At 43.4% G+C, this 20,244-nt stretch overlaps 1 protein-coding gene across 4 annotated transcripts in view; it reads right to left on the minus strand.

Annotated features, from left to right (window-relative positions):
* The window catches only part of PCCA (propionyl-CoA carboxylase subunit alpha), a 335,273-nt gene extending 315,393 nt beyond the window's left edge, over window positions 1-19,880 (minus strand). Inside the window, exons 1-4 of one of the 4 annotated variants that reach the window (XR_008319164.1) lie at window positions 19,547-19,877; window positions 6,026-6,109; window positions 2,331-2,378; window positions 2,175-2,243 (exon numbers count right to left, since the gene is read on the minus strand). Coding sequence is in view for 2 of the 4 variants with exons in the window: in XM_053307833.1 (XP_053163808.1) it covers window positions 2,175-2,243; window positions 2,331-2,378; window positions 6,026-6,109; window positions 19,547-19,636 (291 nt within the window). In the remaining 2 variants the exon portion in view is untranslated. Of the gene's footprint in view, window positions 1-2,174; window positions 2,244-2,330; window positions 2,379-6,025; window positions 6,110-19,546 lie in introns of all 4 variants that reach the window. The other 3 variants (XR_008319165.1, XM_053307833.1, XM_053307832.1) reach the window with 3 other exon arrangements.
* Between the last annotated feature and the right edge of the window lie 364 nt (window positions 19,881-20,244).

The raw sequence follows: 20,244 nt of genomic DNA on the forward strand, positions 1-20,244 counted from the left end.
CCCTGGCTCCACCACTGGCCACAGAAAAATGGCTGCCACACCATTCTAGTAAAGTGTAAATCAAGCCACAGAAAGGAGACATTCTTATGTATTCTTAAGACTAATGTGAAACAAGTTATAATGGTAATTAAGGACTGTGAAAGGAACACTAAAGGTATGCAGTAAACCACTATCAACAGTACTGACCCACAATGTGAGCACCCTTCTCCATCACCACTTCCAAAGTAATAAGTTACTAACAACTTCTTCATAGAACATATAGGAGAAATCATTTCTACTGAAATACAAGAGTACACATTCAACAGTCATTAGGACCTTGGTCACATATCCTATTGGCATTCATTCAAAGAGCTGTAAACGTCGCCATTTAAGAAACACAGCCTGACAAAAACTACCAAAATCATCATCTGAACTAGTTGCAGTGCTTTGTTTTCTAATAGACCAAATTCAACAAGAACTATGTTTTCACAGTCTGTTAAACATCCACGGAGCAATAATTTTTCTAATTACTAGTGACCCAGTTTGGGTTAATGGTTGGTCTTAGGATTTTTTAAAAAAACGTACTACCAAATATGCAGAGATAGTTATGAATGATTCTAACGGACAGCCAATTTCCCAAAACATACTATATCTCTTGGGTGATGGATTCATGAAACTCAGATTCAAAGCCAGACTTTATTGAGCTAACTTCATGTTTTTGAATAAATATTTTCCAGAATTTTGCTCACTCTTTGATTTGAACTACCCAAAGAACTACAGAGCTGCTGCCAAAAAGAGCAGCTCTGTGGTCATTCTCCCGCTCCATACGATACACTACACCTTATCCCATGTCCAGACATCATAACACTGGACATGGCCTCACCACTGCGAGGCACTGAAGAGAAATACAGAGTGAGGAACACACCCAGCATGATGACATCAGATACAAGTTAAGTTGTACTACACATCATAAGGAAGAACTACACACATGGCCATTAACATGTGGTGGCAGTTCTGCATGCTTATGATGTGCAGTTCTGCCCCTGATCAGTAAACCCATGTTAAACATATCTAAGATTACAATAAGAGATAAATCAAGCTGATTACACTATAATTCACTTTCAAGTAAGCAGATCATAAGAAGGTCCTTAGGGTTTGAACCTAGCAATACTGTTCATTTTATTTTATTTATTTTATTTAACTAACATATTTTTATACTGCCCAAAACTTACATCTCTGGGTGGTTTCACAAGGGCATATCACTATGTTCCAAGAGTGCCTCACTACATATAGAAGAATGCATATCCATGTTTACCCATGTTTTAATTCAATTTGCTCAAAGGAACACACCAAATGCAAGATGACAAACACACACAAAATCTATGCATGCCAGATACAGTACATGTTATTATGCAATATCAATGGCCACTGCTTTTTCAGTAAGTGTGCTTAGGCCAAGGCCAGTCTTAGTGTGGGAAGACAGACAAATATCACATGATTAATACTGCTATTATTAGTACACTAGAATAGTCTTCCTTCATGGTTTCCCTTTGTCAAGTTCCTAATCAAAACCCTTTAAAAAATGAATTTGTTCCTATAGTGACCATGTAACTTGTTTGGCTTCGTTATCCACGAGTTTTAAAAGGGTCAATTTTGGCTATTCATTGTTTTAGGGGACCTCTGATGTCATTTCTGGAAATTACCTCTGATGTAATTTCCAGCCACCATTGTGCTGAAAGGAGACATTCTGTGGCTCTTTTGTTATTTTTTTAAAAAATCGCATGATTTTTAACAAAAAAAAATTGGAGGCTAGAGTGGGGGCATTGCTGGACAACTGGAGACCCACAGAGCACAATAAAAGACTTTATTTCTGCCTTTGTAAGCTGTTTTTTAGCCTCCAGGAACCTAACCTCCCCCCCCCCCAATTCCTACTGCCTCAAGGTGTCGTTATCCATGGTTGTAGCAGAGAAATGAACCCCTGCTGATAATAAGGGCCACCTTTAAAATCTAATAAGAGGGGTGGTCAACCTGAGGGTGGGGAAGATGAGAGTTACTAGATAACTGTCTAGTAACAGTTGGAGAGCCTCAAGTTGATCACCCTTGATCTAATATATGCTTTAAAAAAAAACAAAAAACCATCCTTCAGTGTTTGGAACCAAGTGCCCAGTAAGAATTTTTACAAAATTAGTACTTACCGCATTGGAATCGACATCGCTGTGTATAGCAACTGTTTTTATACCCATCTTCTTGCATGTTTTAATTACCTAGTAATTGAGGAGAAAATGAAATGTTTTAAACTAACAACAAAAGTGGTAACACTGATGAATTATAGCTTTGAAAATTATACTTACTCTACAGGCAATTTCTCCTCTGTTGGCAATAAGAAGCTTCTCAAAGGTCTAAAGTGGGGCGGAGGGAAAGAAAAGATAACTCCTATTATATTATAAACATATCAATATTTATACATACATTTAGCCTCCTCTAAGGAGCTGAAGGATTTGATAAAGAAGTTGCTAAACATATTAAAGTACAGTGATTTGATTTGGGATTTATCCACACGCACAATTAGTGCTTACATAAATGGAGATGATCCAGAGGCATAGGGGGCTCACAGGAGGCCCAAGGCCAAGTTCTAGCTGGTGACCGCTCTTTATGGAGCTACGCACACCAGCCATAGCCCCTGCATCTGATGTCAGATATTGGGTAGCCAGCACCTGGAAGGGGACAACCCCTCTCCCACTCCTACCCAGTTGGCAAGCAGACAGACAAGTGGGAAACAGTGAGAGGGAGACCATGTGCCCCCCCCAGGTGCTGGTCACACCCTCTGCTTTGGTGTGCTGATGCCGATGCAGCTGATGTGGCCAGCACCTAGAAGCAGGAGCCGCATGGCTCCTCTCCATACCTGTCAGCAAGCAGATGGCCAGCTGGGTTGCTGCTTTCTCTTCCTCACTCTGAGTGAGGGAGAGAAAACAATCACCTGCCCAATCGGTATTTCAGTTCCTGGCTAGGAAAGAGCGGTCAATCAGTCACACCTCATGCTCCTAGCCGGTAAGTGCTTCATTCACCGGCTGGGTGCAGAAGAGGACAAGGGGGAGCCCTGGGGGAGCCATCACAGCCCCCCTGACCCCAGCAGCCCAGGGACATTTGTCCCTCCTTGTAAAATGGTGGTTATGTCTCTGGGATGGTTTCTTAATAGATAAAGAGTAGACTACAAAAGTATGCACTCCCACCTTGCAGCATCTCCTGCCTTAAGCATAGTGAACAGGCATGCTGGCAACATCATTTTATGGTGACCAGATTCCTATTTAACTAGAAATCTTAATCAACATCAAACTCCAGTTAGCCCAGTAAACATCAATGCACATGAATCCTTAACTGCAATAAAGGAGCAGGGCATTCATTCCAAGGAGAGCACATGCATATTCCTACTACCCAATTTTGTTCTGCTTTAAGTTTTCAGCCCCATAAAGCCTACACTGACCCAGAAATGGCAGATATGCAGTCCAGGGTAACATGGTGCTCCAGTTCAGCTGGATTGGTTACATTTTTCTTTCTTGAAAACAACATGTGCGCGCTTTGCTGGCTTTTTCTTTGTGTACATAAACACAAGCACTGTCAAGCTGCTAAAAATAATGGCTGAAAAAGCAATACATATTGAGCAGTAGAAGCACCTAACTCCTGAATTGTGTTCACTTATATGCACAAAAGCATAAGAAGGTGTAAAGGGGTGGGGTAATACTAACATATGAACTTCCCCAAGGAGCTAATCCTAAGTAGCAGTGGCAGTCTGCGTAAGCCACCAAGTGCAGTGGCAACCCGCCAAGCATCCCACACGATGGTGCCACTCCGGCACTCACCTGGCCTCTACACCTGTGCAGAGGCCAGGTGAGTGCTGGAGCTACACCACTGCACGGGATGCTTGGCAGGCCACCGCTGCTCTCGGCATCTTACAGGTGTGGTGGTACCTCTGGTAAGCACCTTTCAAATTACTTTTTAAAAAGGTACCTCTTGCTCCCCACCGGCGTTGCCCTCATCAGCTGCCACTGCTAAGAAGTTCCAGTTAAAGAAATCCCAGTGTATCCAATATTATTGAAAATATACAGTATTGATAAGCAGAATTTAAGGAGCACAGATGTAAATGCTACTAACTGGCAGTCTGCTTATGTACACAGTAACAAACGCCCTTAGGGTTTAGAATAGGGGTTGCCTTAGTAATAATAATGGTATGGTACTTCTTCCTAAGTGCCAAGTCATTTACTATAAGAATATCTTTTATTAAAAGGAATAATATGATTAGAAGTTACCTTCCTAGCATTTTGTTGTGTATAAAAAAGCTGTAGATACAAAAATAGAATTGTTGACCAAACTGAAGTATATCCAGTACTGTGTTCTAGACTTAAAGCAATTTAATGTTGACATTAACATTTTAGATCCCATCTTATGGACTGAGGTGCCAAAACAGTGGATAAGATTGGCTACTAGGATCCCCCTATTTACATACCACCATATGACTGGCATTGCATCAATGGACAAATCAATTGCTAGCCTCAACAGCCAATCATGCTAGCTGGGCCAAGGAGATTTCTGGAACAAACAGGGCACAACAATGCCAAGAGGACAGGAGTGGCAACAGTCCATACATCCATCATTCTAAAAAGCATCGCAGGCTGCTATAAAATCTCATTCAAGAGAAGTGAAGTGCCTTAGTGAATGCTACCCGAACTACAGGAGACTCACAGATGTCATTGGTTTAGCTTCCATGGTTTTGACCATTCGCAGATTAACTTCCTGTACACAAATGTAGTTATCACAGGCATAGCTTTGGTCCCTCTTGGGGTTTTCCAGTTGGGAATTAAATTTTTAAATACCTAACCCTAGGAATGACCAAAACTACCCCCATAATTAAATTTGTGTGCTGCAAATGAGCAGCCCACACTACTTCTCAGCTGAAAATTGGCACATGCTAGCCAGGCACTTTAACTTGGGGTTTGGGATAAACTTGGGTTATCCCAAGTTTACTTGTTCACAGAGTTGGGAACTTAAAAATTAAAGCGACTGAGCATCCTTGCAGCTTCTTGGGAACCTAACCCAGTTTTGGGGTTAGGTTTAAGACTCAATACAGCAGTTTCAACTTTCGCAGTACTACCATAAAATACGACTCCCTCAATATTCTTTTGTACTTCAGACACATGTCCCAGAGGATGGAAAAGTCCTCAGCAACATATTTCTGAAGTCAAGACATATTTCTGGAGGGAGCAGAGAGCAGCTAAACTTGCTACCCTTACCCCTCTGTGCACATTTGCCTGCTTGGCAGGAGTCAGGGCTCACCTCTGCTGCAGTCTTCCAAAGACACAGCTCCTGTTACGTACTTCTAACACGGCTCAGCATGTCAGCCATTATACATCTAGTCAGGCTGCATAGCAGAAATAAGCAAGTTCAAATACCACTAGTGATCATTTTCTCTCAAGTAAACTAGAGATCATTCTCTCTCAAGCAGGGGTCACTTTGGCAAAAAAAACCACACAAAAAAACCCACCTTCAATGTGAGAGTACTGTGCTGTTCTCCGCACAGTACTGCACTTTTCTCAGTGCTGGAAGGGCCCCTTTAAGAGAGATGGAACCCTTTCTTAAGAGCTCTAGGAGGAAAGCACTGAGAAAGACTACACTTCCCAGGACTCTGTGCACACCTTCCAAGATGGTGCAGGGACTCAAGAAGGCTCTATTCCCCTTCAAAGAGTCCCTTGGCACTGGGCAAAGTATAGAACTGCACAGAAAGAATAGTCACTCTGCATGGTGCCACACGGACTGTACAGAGTTTACAGCTTTGGCCAAAGTTTCACACAGCCTAATTAATCAGAGAGCTGCACTTAGGGTTGATGGGACAGCCACTGCCCCCACCGTCTTTTCAATGAAAAACACTGCACTAGATGGACTAAAGAAGTGTAACAAGATATATAAAAAGACAGCATCTCTGAACCAACTATGCTCAGAATTGCTAGGGAGTTTTGCTCACACTCTTCAACAAGCATTAACAGAACAAGCCTACCTTTTCATTTGGATCATACACAGTTGAGTGCAAACCACGAGAAGAGATAAGGCACCATCTTGATCTTGAAAGCCTTGTAACACACTATAAAAAAGATGATAAGTATGGATGATTATGTCATTCAAAGTAAATGTTTGGGAGAGACAATTTTTACCAGCTGCAAAATGTAACAAATCAAAATATTTTCCTTAGGAGGGGAAAGGAATGAAGAAAAAACAATATCCAACAGTGAAGTGTTTAAAAGTAAAAATACAACACACCCACCCCACCATGGCATCAAATCTAAAGAGCATCCATAGGAGTTTAATGGACTTTCAGATAGTACCACAGAATAGCCTGAAATCCATTTTAGTGCAAATTCTGAAAAGCGATATTTGTGTATAATTATGTAGGTTCAGTTCTAAGACTATTGATTTGTTTAGCAAAAGAGTATGAAATACGTTTTTCAATGCAAAAAGTAATGCTGAAGAACAGTACATCAGGGTAGACAAATAGATGACAACAAAATACGTTCCTACACACTTGTCAGTCAACACATCCAAACTAGCACTATGCCAGAGTGCCAGCATTTTTCACTGCACAATCTTCCATTCCCTCTGCAGTGCCTCCTATGACCCTCAAGGACATAGTTTCAGGAGGCACTGGCAGCTTCAGAAAAATGAGAAAATAGTTGAAAATCATCCCTTCTTGATTGTATGATGGGAAGTGCTGGTGCATCCATCTGAATGTTAGCCGCTATGTTTCACAACTGAAGCTAAAAATTCCAGGTGTGCATCAAAAACATGCTGGCATACAATTTTTTAAAAAAATTGATTGATTAAGTGCCGTCAAGTCGATGTCTACTCTTAGCGACCATATAGCTAGATTCTCTCCAGGATGATCTGTCTTCAACTTGGCCTTTCAATGGTGCATTCATTACTGTCATAATCGGGTCCATTCACCTTGCTGCTGGTTGTCCTCTTCTCTTTCCTTCAACTCTTCCCAGCATTATTTATTTATTTATTTGGTACATATACTGCCCTTCCATGATCCCTCTTTCTGGCTCTTTCCCCTCTTACTATAGCAGTGTGCATCTGGCTGCTTTGCCCACTTGGTGCCCGTTTGTTATGGCTGCCCCAGCAGGACCGACTGACTGGCTTGCACCCTCTATTGGTCACTGCGCCATCTCCCCAGGACCACACTTGTCCACTTCGTCTCTTCCATTCAAGCATCCTGCAAAAGAGCCATTTTCTTAAAGGAAAAAAGGAAGCTCCAAGGAAAGAACTCTTCTGTGGGGTGCTTGAATGCAGGAGGCAGAATGAACGAGTGCAGAATGGGGAGGGGGGAACACCATGAGCAACAGAGAGGCAGGGGAGCAACTGAGCTGGTCAGTCAGTCCTGCTGAATCAGCCACAACTATAGAAAGACCAACTATGGAGTGGGCAGCTGGATGCACATTGCTACAGTAAGAGCAGTGGTGACTGGTGGGCAGGGAAGCCAGCAAGGGGAAAGAAGAGGAAAGGGGCTAGTGTCTACAAGTTCTAGACCAGGCGATGGGGGAGAAGGAGGGGAAAGGAGCAGCACCAGGAGGCCTGGAGCAGAAAAGCAAAGCAACAACCATGTTCGGTGCAGGGCAGGGTGCCTGCACTCATCACCCAAGGCCATCACCTCCGTTTGCCTCATGATAGGGGGAACCTCGCAGTAAGAGGAAGCTTCCTAAAAGCAAAAAATTACTAAAGTAACTGGTATATTGGTAGACTCAGATATTTTGTAAATGACAAAGAAATATTTTATTTATACATAATTTTCTATCCTTCTCTTCCTCTGGAGGAGCCCAGAGCAATGTTTTTATATATTTAAATACAGGCTCGGAGACAAAAAGGTACTTAGACTTATGGAATGGGGAGCTTCCCATTTTCCGTTCTTCTCCTTCCCATTGCAACCCCCACCATTTGGGAGGCTCCTCCAGTCTAAGGGGCTTTACAGGGATGCAGGAACAACAGCAGGAAGGAGGAGGCAGGAAAGCCCCATTTTTGTTCACAGATTATTAGCGTGCATTATGGCTTGGATACTGACAAACAGGATTCAACCTCAGTTTTGCGTTTAGGCAACCCTTAGGAAAAGCAAGCAACCAGCCAAAGAAAGCAAATTAGCAAGAAGTTTAAACCTGAAGGATAGGAGTGACATGCCTTCCTGAGGGCTAATCAAGTTGCAATGGTGTGGTTCCTACTTGGGCTTCCAAGTGACTAGAATCAATTATTTCTTTCTACTACTACAGTTATATCCCACTCTTCCTCCAAAGAGCTCAAGGCAGTATACATGGTGGTTCTTATCCTCAATCCAACCATTTAAGGTAAGGTGGGCTGAGAGACAGCTGATTGGCCCAAAGACATCAAGGGAGCTTCATGGCTGAATGGGAATTTGAACTGGATCTCCCCGGTTTAGTGTTTAAACTGTCTTTGTCAAGTAGCACTTATCACAAGTATTGCACTGCATTTGTCTGTGCAAAAAAAAAAAAGGCACAGGCCAGTTTTTTTAAAAAAACCTCTAAACCCATTTCCTGAGGTAACTGTTTAAAGTTCAGGGAAGTTACCACCCTTGATTACTACTAGCGTACACTTCTGTTCTGCAGCTACAAGCCCAAAGAACAGCAAAAATCAAAGTCTAGCATTTTAGTCAGACAGCATGAAGAACAACTGGTAAAGATAAAATGGCATACGCACAGAACCCTATTAGGCATTCCCCTTGTGTTCTTTCCAAATTCCCCAGCATTTCACCTACTCTTAAATTCCTAAAAGAAAATACAAAAACATTTTCTCACCATGCCTATGAAGGTAGTTGCTTACTCTTTCCAGTGAAAAGATTAAAATGAATTTACCATACAATAAAATAATATGACCAAAGAACAGTTTCCACAAACAGGAAAAAAGACGGCACAGCAGAGCCAGAAGAAAGAAAGAAAATAAACTTCCTCGATGGCAGTCGTTAAAGTATAAGCCACTGTAGGGCACTTTTCCTATGCTAGATATGAAAGCTGGCATTAGATGCAGAAGCGTAACAAATTCCTATTTCAATTTGTATAAAGAAAAACGCAGGTATACTTCCAGAGTAAAAACAGAGTTGGTGAGCCACTAGTTCTTACAGGTGCAAGTTTTGGAGGACACAATTCTATATTCTCTTTATAATTATATTGCATTTTCCCCTTCTGTTATGAATTGCCATTATATTCACATTTATTGATTACACATGAGCTCCACCCCACTAAACATTGGAAAATCAATCAAGCATAATCCACACACTCTATGCTTTATCACCACAGTCACAAAGTCTTGAATCTTTCTCTTTTCTTTCTCCATTTCTGCTTTGTTTTGAGTGGGGGAAATGAAAGGTGAGTACTAATACAAACACTAGCCGACATCCAGACTAACACCAAGCATGTGAAAGAACATTTCACACGTTATAGGGAGGAGTAATTGTTGCCAATGCTCCGCGCCCCTCTACAGCTACCTATGTCTCCCAAAAACATGTCCCTGATACCCCATAATACCTAGGGACATGTTTTCAGGAGGCATAGGTAGTTGTAGAAGGAAGAGGTGAAATTAGCAAAAATTGCCCCTCCCCAGTTGTGTTTTCAAAATATTCTTCCATGTTGTTCACAACATTAGGATGCCAGCCATTTCGGCAGGATGTGATTTGTCTGCACAATCAAACAATACATACAGCTTTACTAGGCAGTAGAGCTTTTCTTTTGAAATGGAATTCAGCATTTAAAAACAGACACCATTCTAGAAAATCTCACTACATTTATAAGTATCCAATACAATTAATAACTGTGATGAATAAAGGCCACCTTTAAAATATAAATACTAACACTGCAAATGACAATTTAAAAATACTATGAGCACTAACTGTACAGTTATGTGCACTTCTATACAGTACTGTAAATGTAGAACACAGAAGGAAAGAAACTTCTTTGCTGACACAACTGTACAACACCTATTATTGTTGGATCTATTGTCTTTGTTGAATAGATATCTTGGTGACAAGCTTTACAGGCCTGTACAACACTTATTAAAATTGTATTATAATGATACCTATAATATGAATATGACAAATACTCATATACTGCTTTTCAACCAAAGTTCCCAAAGCGGTTTACACAGATATAAATAAAATTGCTTCCTGTCCACAAAGGGCTCACAGTCTAAAAAAGAAACACGAGATTACACACCAGCAACAGCCACTGGAAGGATGCTGTGCTAGAGATGGATAGGGCCAGTAGCCCTCTGCTAAATAACTAAAGGACATGTATTATAAACTGAAACATGACAAACTTTACTGAGTGGGATCCAACAAGTTATTTTAGTACAGTCGTTCCTCATCAACCACGGTTTCCCCAATTGTGGTTTTGAGTATCTGCGATTGGGAAAATGAGACCTCCCTTGCCAACTGCAATTTGAGTATCCACGAATCTCGCAGGTTTTCGTTGGCGGACAAGGCAGGACATTTGTGAAGAGTTGGAGGAGCGTTGGAGAGGTGTTTCTGAGATGTTTCGAGGAGTTGGAGTGGGAGAGGTAGAGGTGAAAGCTGCAGGAATCGGGGGCTATAGATGTTAAGTGCTGGGTGGGAGCTTCTGTGTCCTAACTACTGCTTTTGAACTGCTTGCTGCATGGGTTGGGGGGCTGCATGGGTTGGGGGGCTGCATGGGTTGGGGGGCTGCATGGGTTGGGGGGCTGCATGGGTTGGGGGGCTGCATGGGTTCTGTGTTCTAATCTGGTTTTGCACTGTTGGGCGGCTGATGGCTGCTGCGTCTTCACAGCTTTTTGGAGGCATTGGAGTGCTGGAGTTGTAGTCGAGCCCAGTTTCTCTCAGCAGGCTACTCTGTTGTGGAGTAGGCTAGGGGAAGTGGGCTGGATGGTGGAGTGGCTGTGGTCCATAAGAATACCATTTCTCTTACCAGGGCCCCTGTGTGACAGTTGACTTATATTGTGTATTAGGCTGTTAACTAGGAATACACTGGGCATTCTGTTGGTGTACTGTCCACCCCGCTGCTCAACTCACTCCCTAACTAAGTTGATGGAGCTGGTCTCGGAGTTGGTGTTGGAGTCACCCAGACTTTTAGTGCTCGGGGACTTCAGTATCCATTGTGAGGCTGACTTGTCTGGTGTGGCTCAGGAGTTCACGGTGGCCATGACAACTATGGGCCTATCCCAACTAGTTTCAGGACCAACTCATGTTGCTTGCCACACACTCAATTTGGACTTTTCAGATCAGGGTGGTGGTCTGTGGGTGGGAGATACTGTGGTTTCCCCATTGTTATGGATGGACCACTACATGGTTAAGGTTGGTTTCACAGCCACATCCCAGCCCTGCAGGGGTGGAGGACCTATTAAAATGGTCCGCTGGAGACGGCTGCTGGACCCAACAGTATTCCAAAAAGCCTTGGTTTTAATGTTGGTCCTGCCAGTGATCCTCTCGATGCCCTGGTGGGAACCTGGAATAGGGAACTCACCAGGGCAGTAGACACGATTGCTCCTAAGCATGCCTTCTGACCTGCTTTAAAAATGGCCCCTTGGTATACAGAGGAGTTGTGGGGTGTGAAGCAGCAAGGAAAGTGACTGGTGCACAAGTGGAGGAGAATGTGGCTCGAAATTGACAGGACACGGCATAGAGCCCATTTGAAGGTTTATGCGGAAATGGTGTGTGTGGCAAAATAACAATTCTGCTCGACCTGCATTGCTTCTGCAGCTCCGCGTTCAGCAGAGCTGTCCTGGGTTGTGAGGAGTTTGAGTCAGGCTCCTTCAATTTCAAACCAGTCCCCAGAGTCTTTGTTCTGCTGTGATGCTTTTCGTGGGTGTTTTGCAGAGAAAATCTCTTGTATTCGGGCCGACTTGGACTCCACTGTTATTGCAGAGTCTATTAGGGTGGTGTCCAGCAATCTCTCTTGTAGTATTAGACTGGATCAATTTCAATCTGTAATGCCTGAGGATATGGACAAGCTGCTTGGGGCGGTGCAGCCTAACACTTGTTCTCTGGATCCTTGCCCAAATTGGCTGCTTCTATCTAGCAGGGAAATTGTTGGATATGGCCTAGTTAATATCATTAACTCATCACTGAGGGAGAGTAGGATGCCTCCTTGTTCGAAGGAGGTAATGATTAGACCACTTAAGAAGCCTTCCCTAGATTCCTCAGACCCGGCCACGCCAGCAGCGGCAGCGGCACTCTCGGGGCCGACCGCACCAGCGGCGGCGCTACTAGGGGCGCAGATGCTATGCACCCGGTCAGCTAGTTATGATATATTTTTATAGTATTTGTATAGATATATTTGTATAGTATATATTTTTATAGTAGCAATTTTAAAGTAAGTTAAAGTAAAGTGTGATGTCGAGTCGGTGTTGACTCCTGGTGACCACAGAGCCCTGTGGTTGTCTTTCGTAGTAGTCTAGTTTTAGGGTTCCATAACTTGCTTTTATTATTATGCCTTACTGTTTCATCTTATGCTGGATCTGGACCATAATAAAGATGATTGATCAACCTCTCAGGTCATTTCTGCCTGCCATTTTGTGTAAGGGAGCCGTTTTCTGGCTCGTTTTTGTTTGTAGAAATGGGGAGGGAGCTGAAAAATGCAGCATTTGGGGGGCATTTGCTGGACAGCTGGGGACAGACTGAGCATGGCAGGGCACTTTCCCCATATTTTAAGGGCCAATTTATTCATTTTTTCCACTTTTTTTCCACCTCTAGAACCTAACCTCTACGATCCCATAGACATAATTACTCAGTATTTGCGGTTTCCTTTATCCTCAGTAATTGAGGACAATGGAACCCCCATGAATATCGAGAGTCTCCTGTATCCTTTATGTATTTTTGAATCCTCTAAAAATAAATAGTAAGCGTTTTGCTGTAGAATTTTTGTTTTTACACAAATGCAAATTTATGCACAGCTAAAGATTAATTGGCTAAATCATACAATTAAGCAACTAAGGTTTACTTAATTGGATGAGAACCCTAATAAGCACATCACTGGCTGGTGAACAGTTCGTCAGATCTTGGAAGCATCCAGGCTCTTACCAGTAGCTACTGGTTCCCCATTCCAGAAATAACTCTCAAATTTAGTTATATTTTAGCTATGCAAATCAGTGGTGTCCACTGAGTTGCATGAGAATTGCATACGGATGATATTAGTAATTGTGAGGAGGGAGGGAGCAAAAGAGTGCCTTATGGGAAAACCCTCATGGCATTTTCCCCTGCCCCTTCTCAACTCTGACCATCCATGTGGTGAACGGGGGCAGATCATTTTTTGCACACACCAAACTCCCCCAGGATCTAACGCAAAAGACTTTCTCGCACTTGGAAATGAAAATCCTTCTCACTTGGACTTCCCATGTCCTTCCGCATGTGGAGGTGTCATCCATAAACCTCCTGTTCTGTCCTGTCCTAATGAGACAGATACTGTAGGCTCCAAGTCCCTTCAGGGAGTCTCAGCTTCCCATTGGTTAAGCAAGTGACAGGTAAGCCCAGGTGACTTCGCTCTGATTGGAGGTAAAGACTCTCCCCACCACCACACCTTTTCCTTAGCCAGGATGCTTTAAAATGTGACTCTGTTTTACCTGCTTTTGTCAGCTGTTTACCATAGTAGGCTTAACCAGAAACTTGGAGTAGATTGTGCTTGTAGAATCTCCCCTTCCCTCTGAAGCCCACCATCCATCACCAAAATATGTCCTTGAGGGATGCCAATGCAATATTAGGCAAGTTTGGCAATTGCAACGTTATAATTAAAGTTTTACAGGCAAGAGAGTACATGCACAGTATGCTTTGAGTACTCAAAATATAGATATTTATTTCCAACTAAACCTAAAGCTTTGGATTTTTTCAGGATAATATTTAAACCACGTGATGTATTTTTTATTGATACCTCCCCCAATCAAATATTTCAGTTCAACTACTTGGCTACATGAAAAACTTTTGATACACAGTGTAGGGAAATAAGTAGTAGTGGTGGGGTTGTTACTAAACAAATAGGTCAAATTCACACACACATGCAAAACCGGGCTAAGGGTGCCCAGGTTTTGCACGTGCATGTGCATCGGCAGAATCGGGTTGATCCCAGCAGTACCATGGCAGTAAACCCGCCTAAGAAACTTCCTTTAAAACAGGAATTTTTTCTGTTTTTCCAATCACAGCTAGCAGATTCAACTAGCAGCCATGGCTAGAAGACTCGAGGAGAGGAGGGGGGATCCCCATAATGCACCATGCACCTGCATGGTGCATTATTGGAACTCCAGGAGGCAGAACAATACAGGGCGATGCATCCTGGCACCCTGAGCCTCGGAGCTGCTGGCAGCAGCCAGTGCTCATCTGGGTGCGTGATCCACCTGCCCAAGGAAGGCGGAATGATATTCTGCAGGAAGAAGTAAGCTCTTTAGGGCTTCCTCCCCACAAACCCTGTAGCCCTTTCTCACTGTTCATGAGAAAGGGCTCAACATGTGATTGCAATCTATTCAAGGCATCAGGAAAATTTTTTGAGGACAAATTAATGCAACTCTTATGCAAATAAGGAAAAAATTGCATGGGAAATAGTTCTAGAAAGTTTTCCAATTCAAAATTTCCCAGAAAACCCACATCTCTGGTCATAGCTTCAGAGGTAATCAAAAAATTTCTGCTGTATCCTTAAGAGACCTGAGACTTGATGTAAGCCATTTTGCTTATGAAGTTTAAATATTTAAATTCTCAAATTACAGCAGTTGCTGATATTAGGAGGCACATACATCTGTGCAGAATTTGGGTGAATGCAAAAAGCTTACTTTTTTGGTAATGTGAGTCCTTTCTGCTAGAAAGCCTGTGCAAGAATTTTGTTAACATTCTAAAGGCCCTGCACAGACTTCTTTGCCTATACAGACAGCTCAAATTACCAAAGCAGTTTTTCAAATCTTTTCTCCACATATTCTCAGCCAGTTTGCAGTTTTGGTTATCCAGGGGGCTGTTTTCCTCCCTTGAGTCTCTGATTTATTCTATAACAATGTAAGCAAATAAAGAGTCAGAATGGATCTGCACATTCACTGACGCCATAGTCCTCTGATTTTTCTACACCTCAAAGATACAGGTGCACATACAAACAGTTCATTTCCAATATGACATAAAGCAGTCTAAAGTCATGCCAACAGAAACGATCCCTTGGCATGGTATTCTCATGGTGAAATAAGACACCTATATGCAGTAAAACATGCATACTCGAGACATTAAAGATGTATGCAAATTCATTCTCAGTCAGGTTGCCATTGTTACCGCCATGAATAATATACCAGTTTTTTTAATCATTGAAAAAATATTCTAAACTTACTCTTTACCAGAGAAACTGTCATCAGCCAAAATCCATGTCACAGGAACACAGGAAGCTGCCTTATACAAAGTCAGACCATTGGCCAATCTAGCTCAGTATTGTCTACACCAGGCCTGCTCAACTTAGGCCCCCCAGCTGTTTTTGGACTACAACTCCCATAATTCTCAGCCACAGCAGCCAATAGCCAGGGATTATGGGAATTGTAGGCCAACATCTGCAGGAGGGCCAAAGTTGAGCAGGCCTGGTCTACACCGACCAGCAGAGGCTTTTCCACAGTTGCAGACAGGAATCTCTCTCAGCCCTATCTTGGAGATGTGAGGGAAGGAACTTGGAACCTTCTGCAAGCAAACATGCATGTGCTCTTCCAAGAGCAGCCCAATTCTGAAGGGAATAACTTAAAGTGCTCACACATATCTCCCATTCAAATGTAAACCAGGGCAGATCCTGCTTAGCAAAGAGGACATTTCACACTTGCTACCACAAGACCAACTTGTGTCAACACATTATAACCTAAATTATACTGACCAATAGTAGTATCTCTCATAATGCTACACCTGATTAACTGTAAAAATGACAACTTGCTACACAGCGCCCACTATGAAGGACACATGATACGTTAGATGCTCCTTAATGAAAAGATCTGCCTTTCTTGCCAAGCCACACTCCCTTGTAGTGGTGACATTGCATGATGCACTGTGACACACTGACTTTTTGCCAAACGCACTGTGCACAGAACAGAATGACTACAAAAAGCTTTGGCCGCTCTTGATTAAATAAGTTGCTTTACTTATTACTTCTAATATTCTTCCCTTAGACGTTCAAAGCAAGCTTATACGAGGCTCTTAATGGTTTCCCATCCAGACACTGATCAGATCCACACTCACAGTTTCAACAATAGTACAGCACTGAGTGCTCCAAGACCACCCACTAGGCTAGCAATGCAAACATGATGCAGCCTTTCAGCTAAGGAACCCTTACTTGGCCAAGTGAATACAACAAAGGGTCTTGTGGCACATTAGAAAGTGTACTGAAACAGAAAAGCTTTCATGAACTAGAGCACACTTATCAGATGAATTTAATGAAATAAGCTCTAGTTAATGAAAAAGTGTTATTTTCAGTTGGCAGGTATACATGTGAATAAGGGGAGGGAGAGAAAGTTGTAAGCAGTAGATTCAAAAGGTCATATAATGCAAGAGGTATAGTCTGTGCCAAGTATTGACCAAGTGAGAAGCCACCAAGGAAACATATATCAGGCTATGAGGAATATGGACTAAACCTAGTCAAGATGGGAGATCTCTGATCACATCCCCACACATATGGGTTCCATTTGTTTTAGAAGCAGCCAAGAAGAAGTGGGCTGGGAGAATGTATGAATCTGGCATGTACCACCTCTGCATCAGTATTCAGTGCACTAACTGGCAGTAACTATCCAAGGCTTCAGACTGGGGTCTTTCCCTCTCTACTGGAGATGCCAAGAACTGAACCAGGGACTTCCACATGCAAAGCATGTCTTTGACCAGTTACCAATGAGCTATAGCCCCTTGCTTTGTCAGGGTGTTTACCCTTTCCCCGTAACACAATTTCCCCCATCTAAATCTCTACCTCCCAAGTTATTTGCCCCAACAGGAGAAGACATATAGCACCATACATGGCGCAAGTAGTAGCAGAGAGGAAATGGTATGAGGAAAGTGTTTAAGAACAACCTCGGCCAGCACCATTCTTGAGGTCCTCCACCTCTAAAGCTGCTTTAGACTTTTATTTTTATTTTTCAAAGTGAGAGAAACAATTATGGATTTTCCAGCCACTCAAGTTCATCCCTAAGTGTTTCAGTACAGAAGAGTCTGCCAGAGTGCAGACGGCCAGACTGAATAGGTTCATCCCTACAGTTCTATACATTCCCTTTCTTCATAGTTACTCACCTTAACATCCTTGCAAAAATCAAACCTCTGAAACCTCACCTCTCTCTTTTTTGTACAGCTAGAGTTGCCCTTAAAGTCTCTAGCTCAACTTCTGTAAGTCAATAGCTGAACTATAAAAGGTTTATGGCTAACCATGTTTGGAGAAGGCAGTTCAGCATTTAAAGCAAGTTGGTACAAAACCATTTAGGAGTTATGAGGACAAAGGCACATTCTCAACCTTTTCACAATGAGGTTTAATTTTTAACTCTGATGAGAGTTAAAACTTTTCTATTAAAATAAAACCTTAGATTACTGATAGCAGATAGTCTTCCTATGGAAATACTATCAAAACACTTCATAACAAAATTACACTAGCAGAATAACTTCTGAACATTCTGAAGCTTGGTCTTAACAAGAAGAAAAAGAGGTAAAGATACAGGTATAGTCCCTGTATTAGGAGAGGCTGTCATCTAATTTGTCTAACACTCTAGCTATAACATAAAGTTGACAACTGTACTGCACCGAGGTTATTATACAACAGAAAGTCTAGGGATTGCACTCAGATTTTTTTACATTAAATACAAATCACCTGCTTATTACCAAGTTATGCTACAAAGAAAACGATCCTAGAATACTGTGAGAGAGGCCTTCTTCAAAAATCAAACTCCTAATCCAGATTAGGACACGACATCCAAAGCTTTTGAACAAAGATGACTGCAGTCCTCAAATTAGTAGTGGATACCTGGTTAACTCCTCCCATTCTAAAAGTCCTTTTTTTTAGGCGATGTCGAAATCATATCTGATGTCACCAAACAGTACAACAACAAACATAATCTCAGTGCAGCATAACTGCAACAAGGCACTGAAAGGCAAAATAGGCCAGAGCCCTTAATTTGACAATTAGATAAACTGTCCTTGGAGCCTACCACTGCAATTCATGCCCACAGCCAGAGGGGCAATTTTTAAAAGTTATTCACAAACCTGCTCTATCAGGATTCATTAAATGCACATTGTACAGTATTTGGGTTAAATCAGTGCATACTCATTTCATATTTTATTTTACAGACTCTTTCAGCAGTACTGCTTAGGAAAGACAGGGCACCTTTATGGCAGCTCAACATTCCATCAATACCGCAGAAGCACCTTAGACCAGCAAACTCTGAGGATCCAGATGCAAGACAATGGGAAGTTCATTAAGAAATCTCACAGAAAATGTGATGCAGTATTGGTTACAGAGGCCCTTGGCCAGCTGTACACAAACCTCCCTGTCACCACAGACAGTTAACCAGAGCAAGAGAGAAGCATTCATATTTACCTACAAGAGCATGTCATTACATAAGTATACTTCTCCTAGTACAATGGATCATATTCACAACTGTATTTCTTAGTGAATTCATACAGAACCTTAACATAAGTGCCAACAGCATTTAACAACACATACAGTGCTAAATATAACCACAGACAAGCCATAAGAGGCAAATGTGTGCTATGGAGGAGGTTCTGGCATTCATAAAAATGACCATGCACACACATATCACACACAGTATTTAGGAACATAGGAAGCCGCTTTATACCGTCCATCTAGCTCAGTATTGCCTGGAAAAGCCAGAGATTGAAGCTGGGACCATCTGCATACAAAGCAGATGCTCTACGACCTCCATCCTCCTGCAAGACCCTTCTCTGTACATCAACTGGCATGCACGATCACACAGAAGCATCACAAGGGACGCATATTCAGAAACGTCTTTCCTGTGCTAACAGAAGGTGCAGTTTTCAAATGCATGGGGAGGCGATGTGGTGGACATTGTGCCCTTGAAATCCAGCACCTATCCTGTCAAACAGCGACACGTCTCTTTCCCCAGGCAGGGTATTCCGCACATAACACATCTCGGAACTCTTACACTTGCACACCTGCTTGCACTCGCACACCCCGCAAACCTTCCGGAGCCTCCACGCTGACGCGAGTCCGTTCCACACGTGCAGAGAGACAGGCGCAGACACACGTACCATCTGCCGTACTTCACGTGCACATACATAACACAACGGGCCCCCAGCACCGCCCCCCAAGTTCAGTCACGGCGCATGAACTAGCATGTCGGCGCGCGGACACAGACGAGAGGCCGCGGACGGACGTCTCTGCCCGGGCAGGCTCACTGGTCGGTGGCTGGCTCCAGGTGCCCTGAGGGTGCTGAGGTCTGCTCTGCCGGGAGACTCTTAGAATGCTCGTGCCTGCCTTGCTGCTGCTGCTGCTGCTAGTTGTGTGCCCGCCGAGACCCACCCACGAGACTTCCCATCGCGGCATCTCACCGTGGGTGCCACGAGCAAGCGCTCCAGAGCTGCAGAGTGCCGCTGCTGCCAAGCCGCCGCCCGGCACAGAGAGGCCGCTGCCGCCATCATTCTCCTCGTCGCCGCCTCCTCCTCCTGCTGCTCCTGCCGCCGCCGCCGCCGCCGCCGACAACCTCAGCTTGGCCGCCCTTTCACCTCGCCTCCCTTGACCAATCAGAGCCCACTCCTTGCCGATTACAGACACACGCCCCCCTCCCTCCAGCCCGAGCCTGCAGCTCTCCTGAATGAGGCAGGACGGATTTCCAGGACGTCTCCCTTCCCCACCGCCTTCTCTCCCTGGAGAGCTGCAAGGAGTGGGAGGAGCTGATGCCGAGGAGGGACTTCTTCTGCATCCGGTAAGCGCTCGGATGAATGAATCGACGGATGGCGGACACACGGGGTGACAGTGTGCTTTTTGCACTATCCCGCCTGCCTTACTTCCAACCTGCGCTCACTTGTTTGGAAGTAATCCGAAGTGGGATTTACAAGTTCCGAGTAAGCACAGATAGGCTAGGCCCGCGTGATCATCGCAGTTCTAATATCGCACGCTTACTGGCGAGACATTGAACACAATGGGATTTGCTTCCGAATAAGCATGCCTAGGATCCAGCTCCACGTTCTCCTTCCCACGAACACCAGCTCGCTCGCTCGCCCTCCCTCTGTATATGCACACCAGACAA

Source organism: Hemicordylus capensis, chromosome 3 (assembly GCF_027244095.1).
Source record: "Hemicordylus capensis ecotype Gifberg chromosome 3, rHemCap1.1.pri, whole genome shotgun sequence".
Classification (NCBI taxonomy): domain Eukaryota; kingdom Metazoa; phylum Chordata; class Lepidosauria; order Squamata; family Cordylidae; genus Hemicordylus; species Hemicordylus capensis.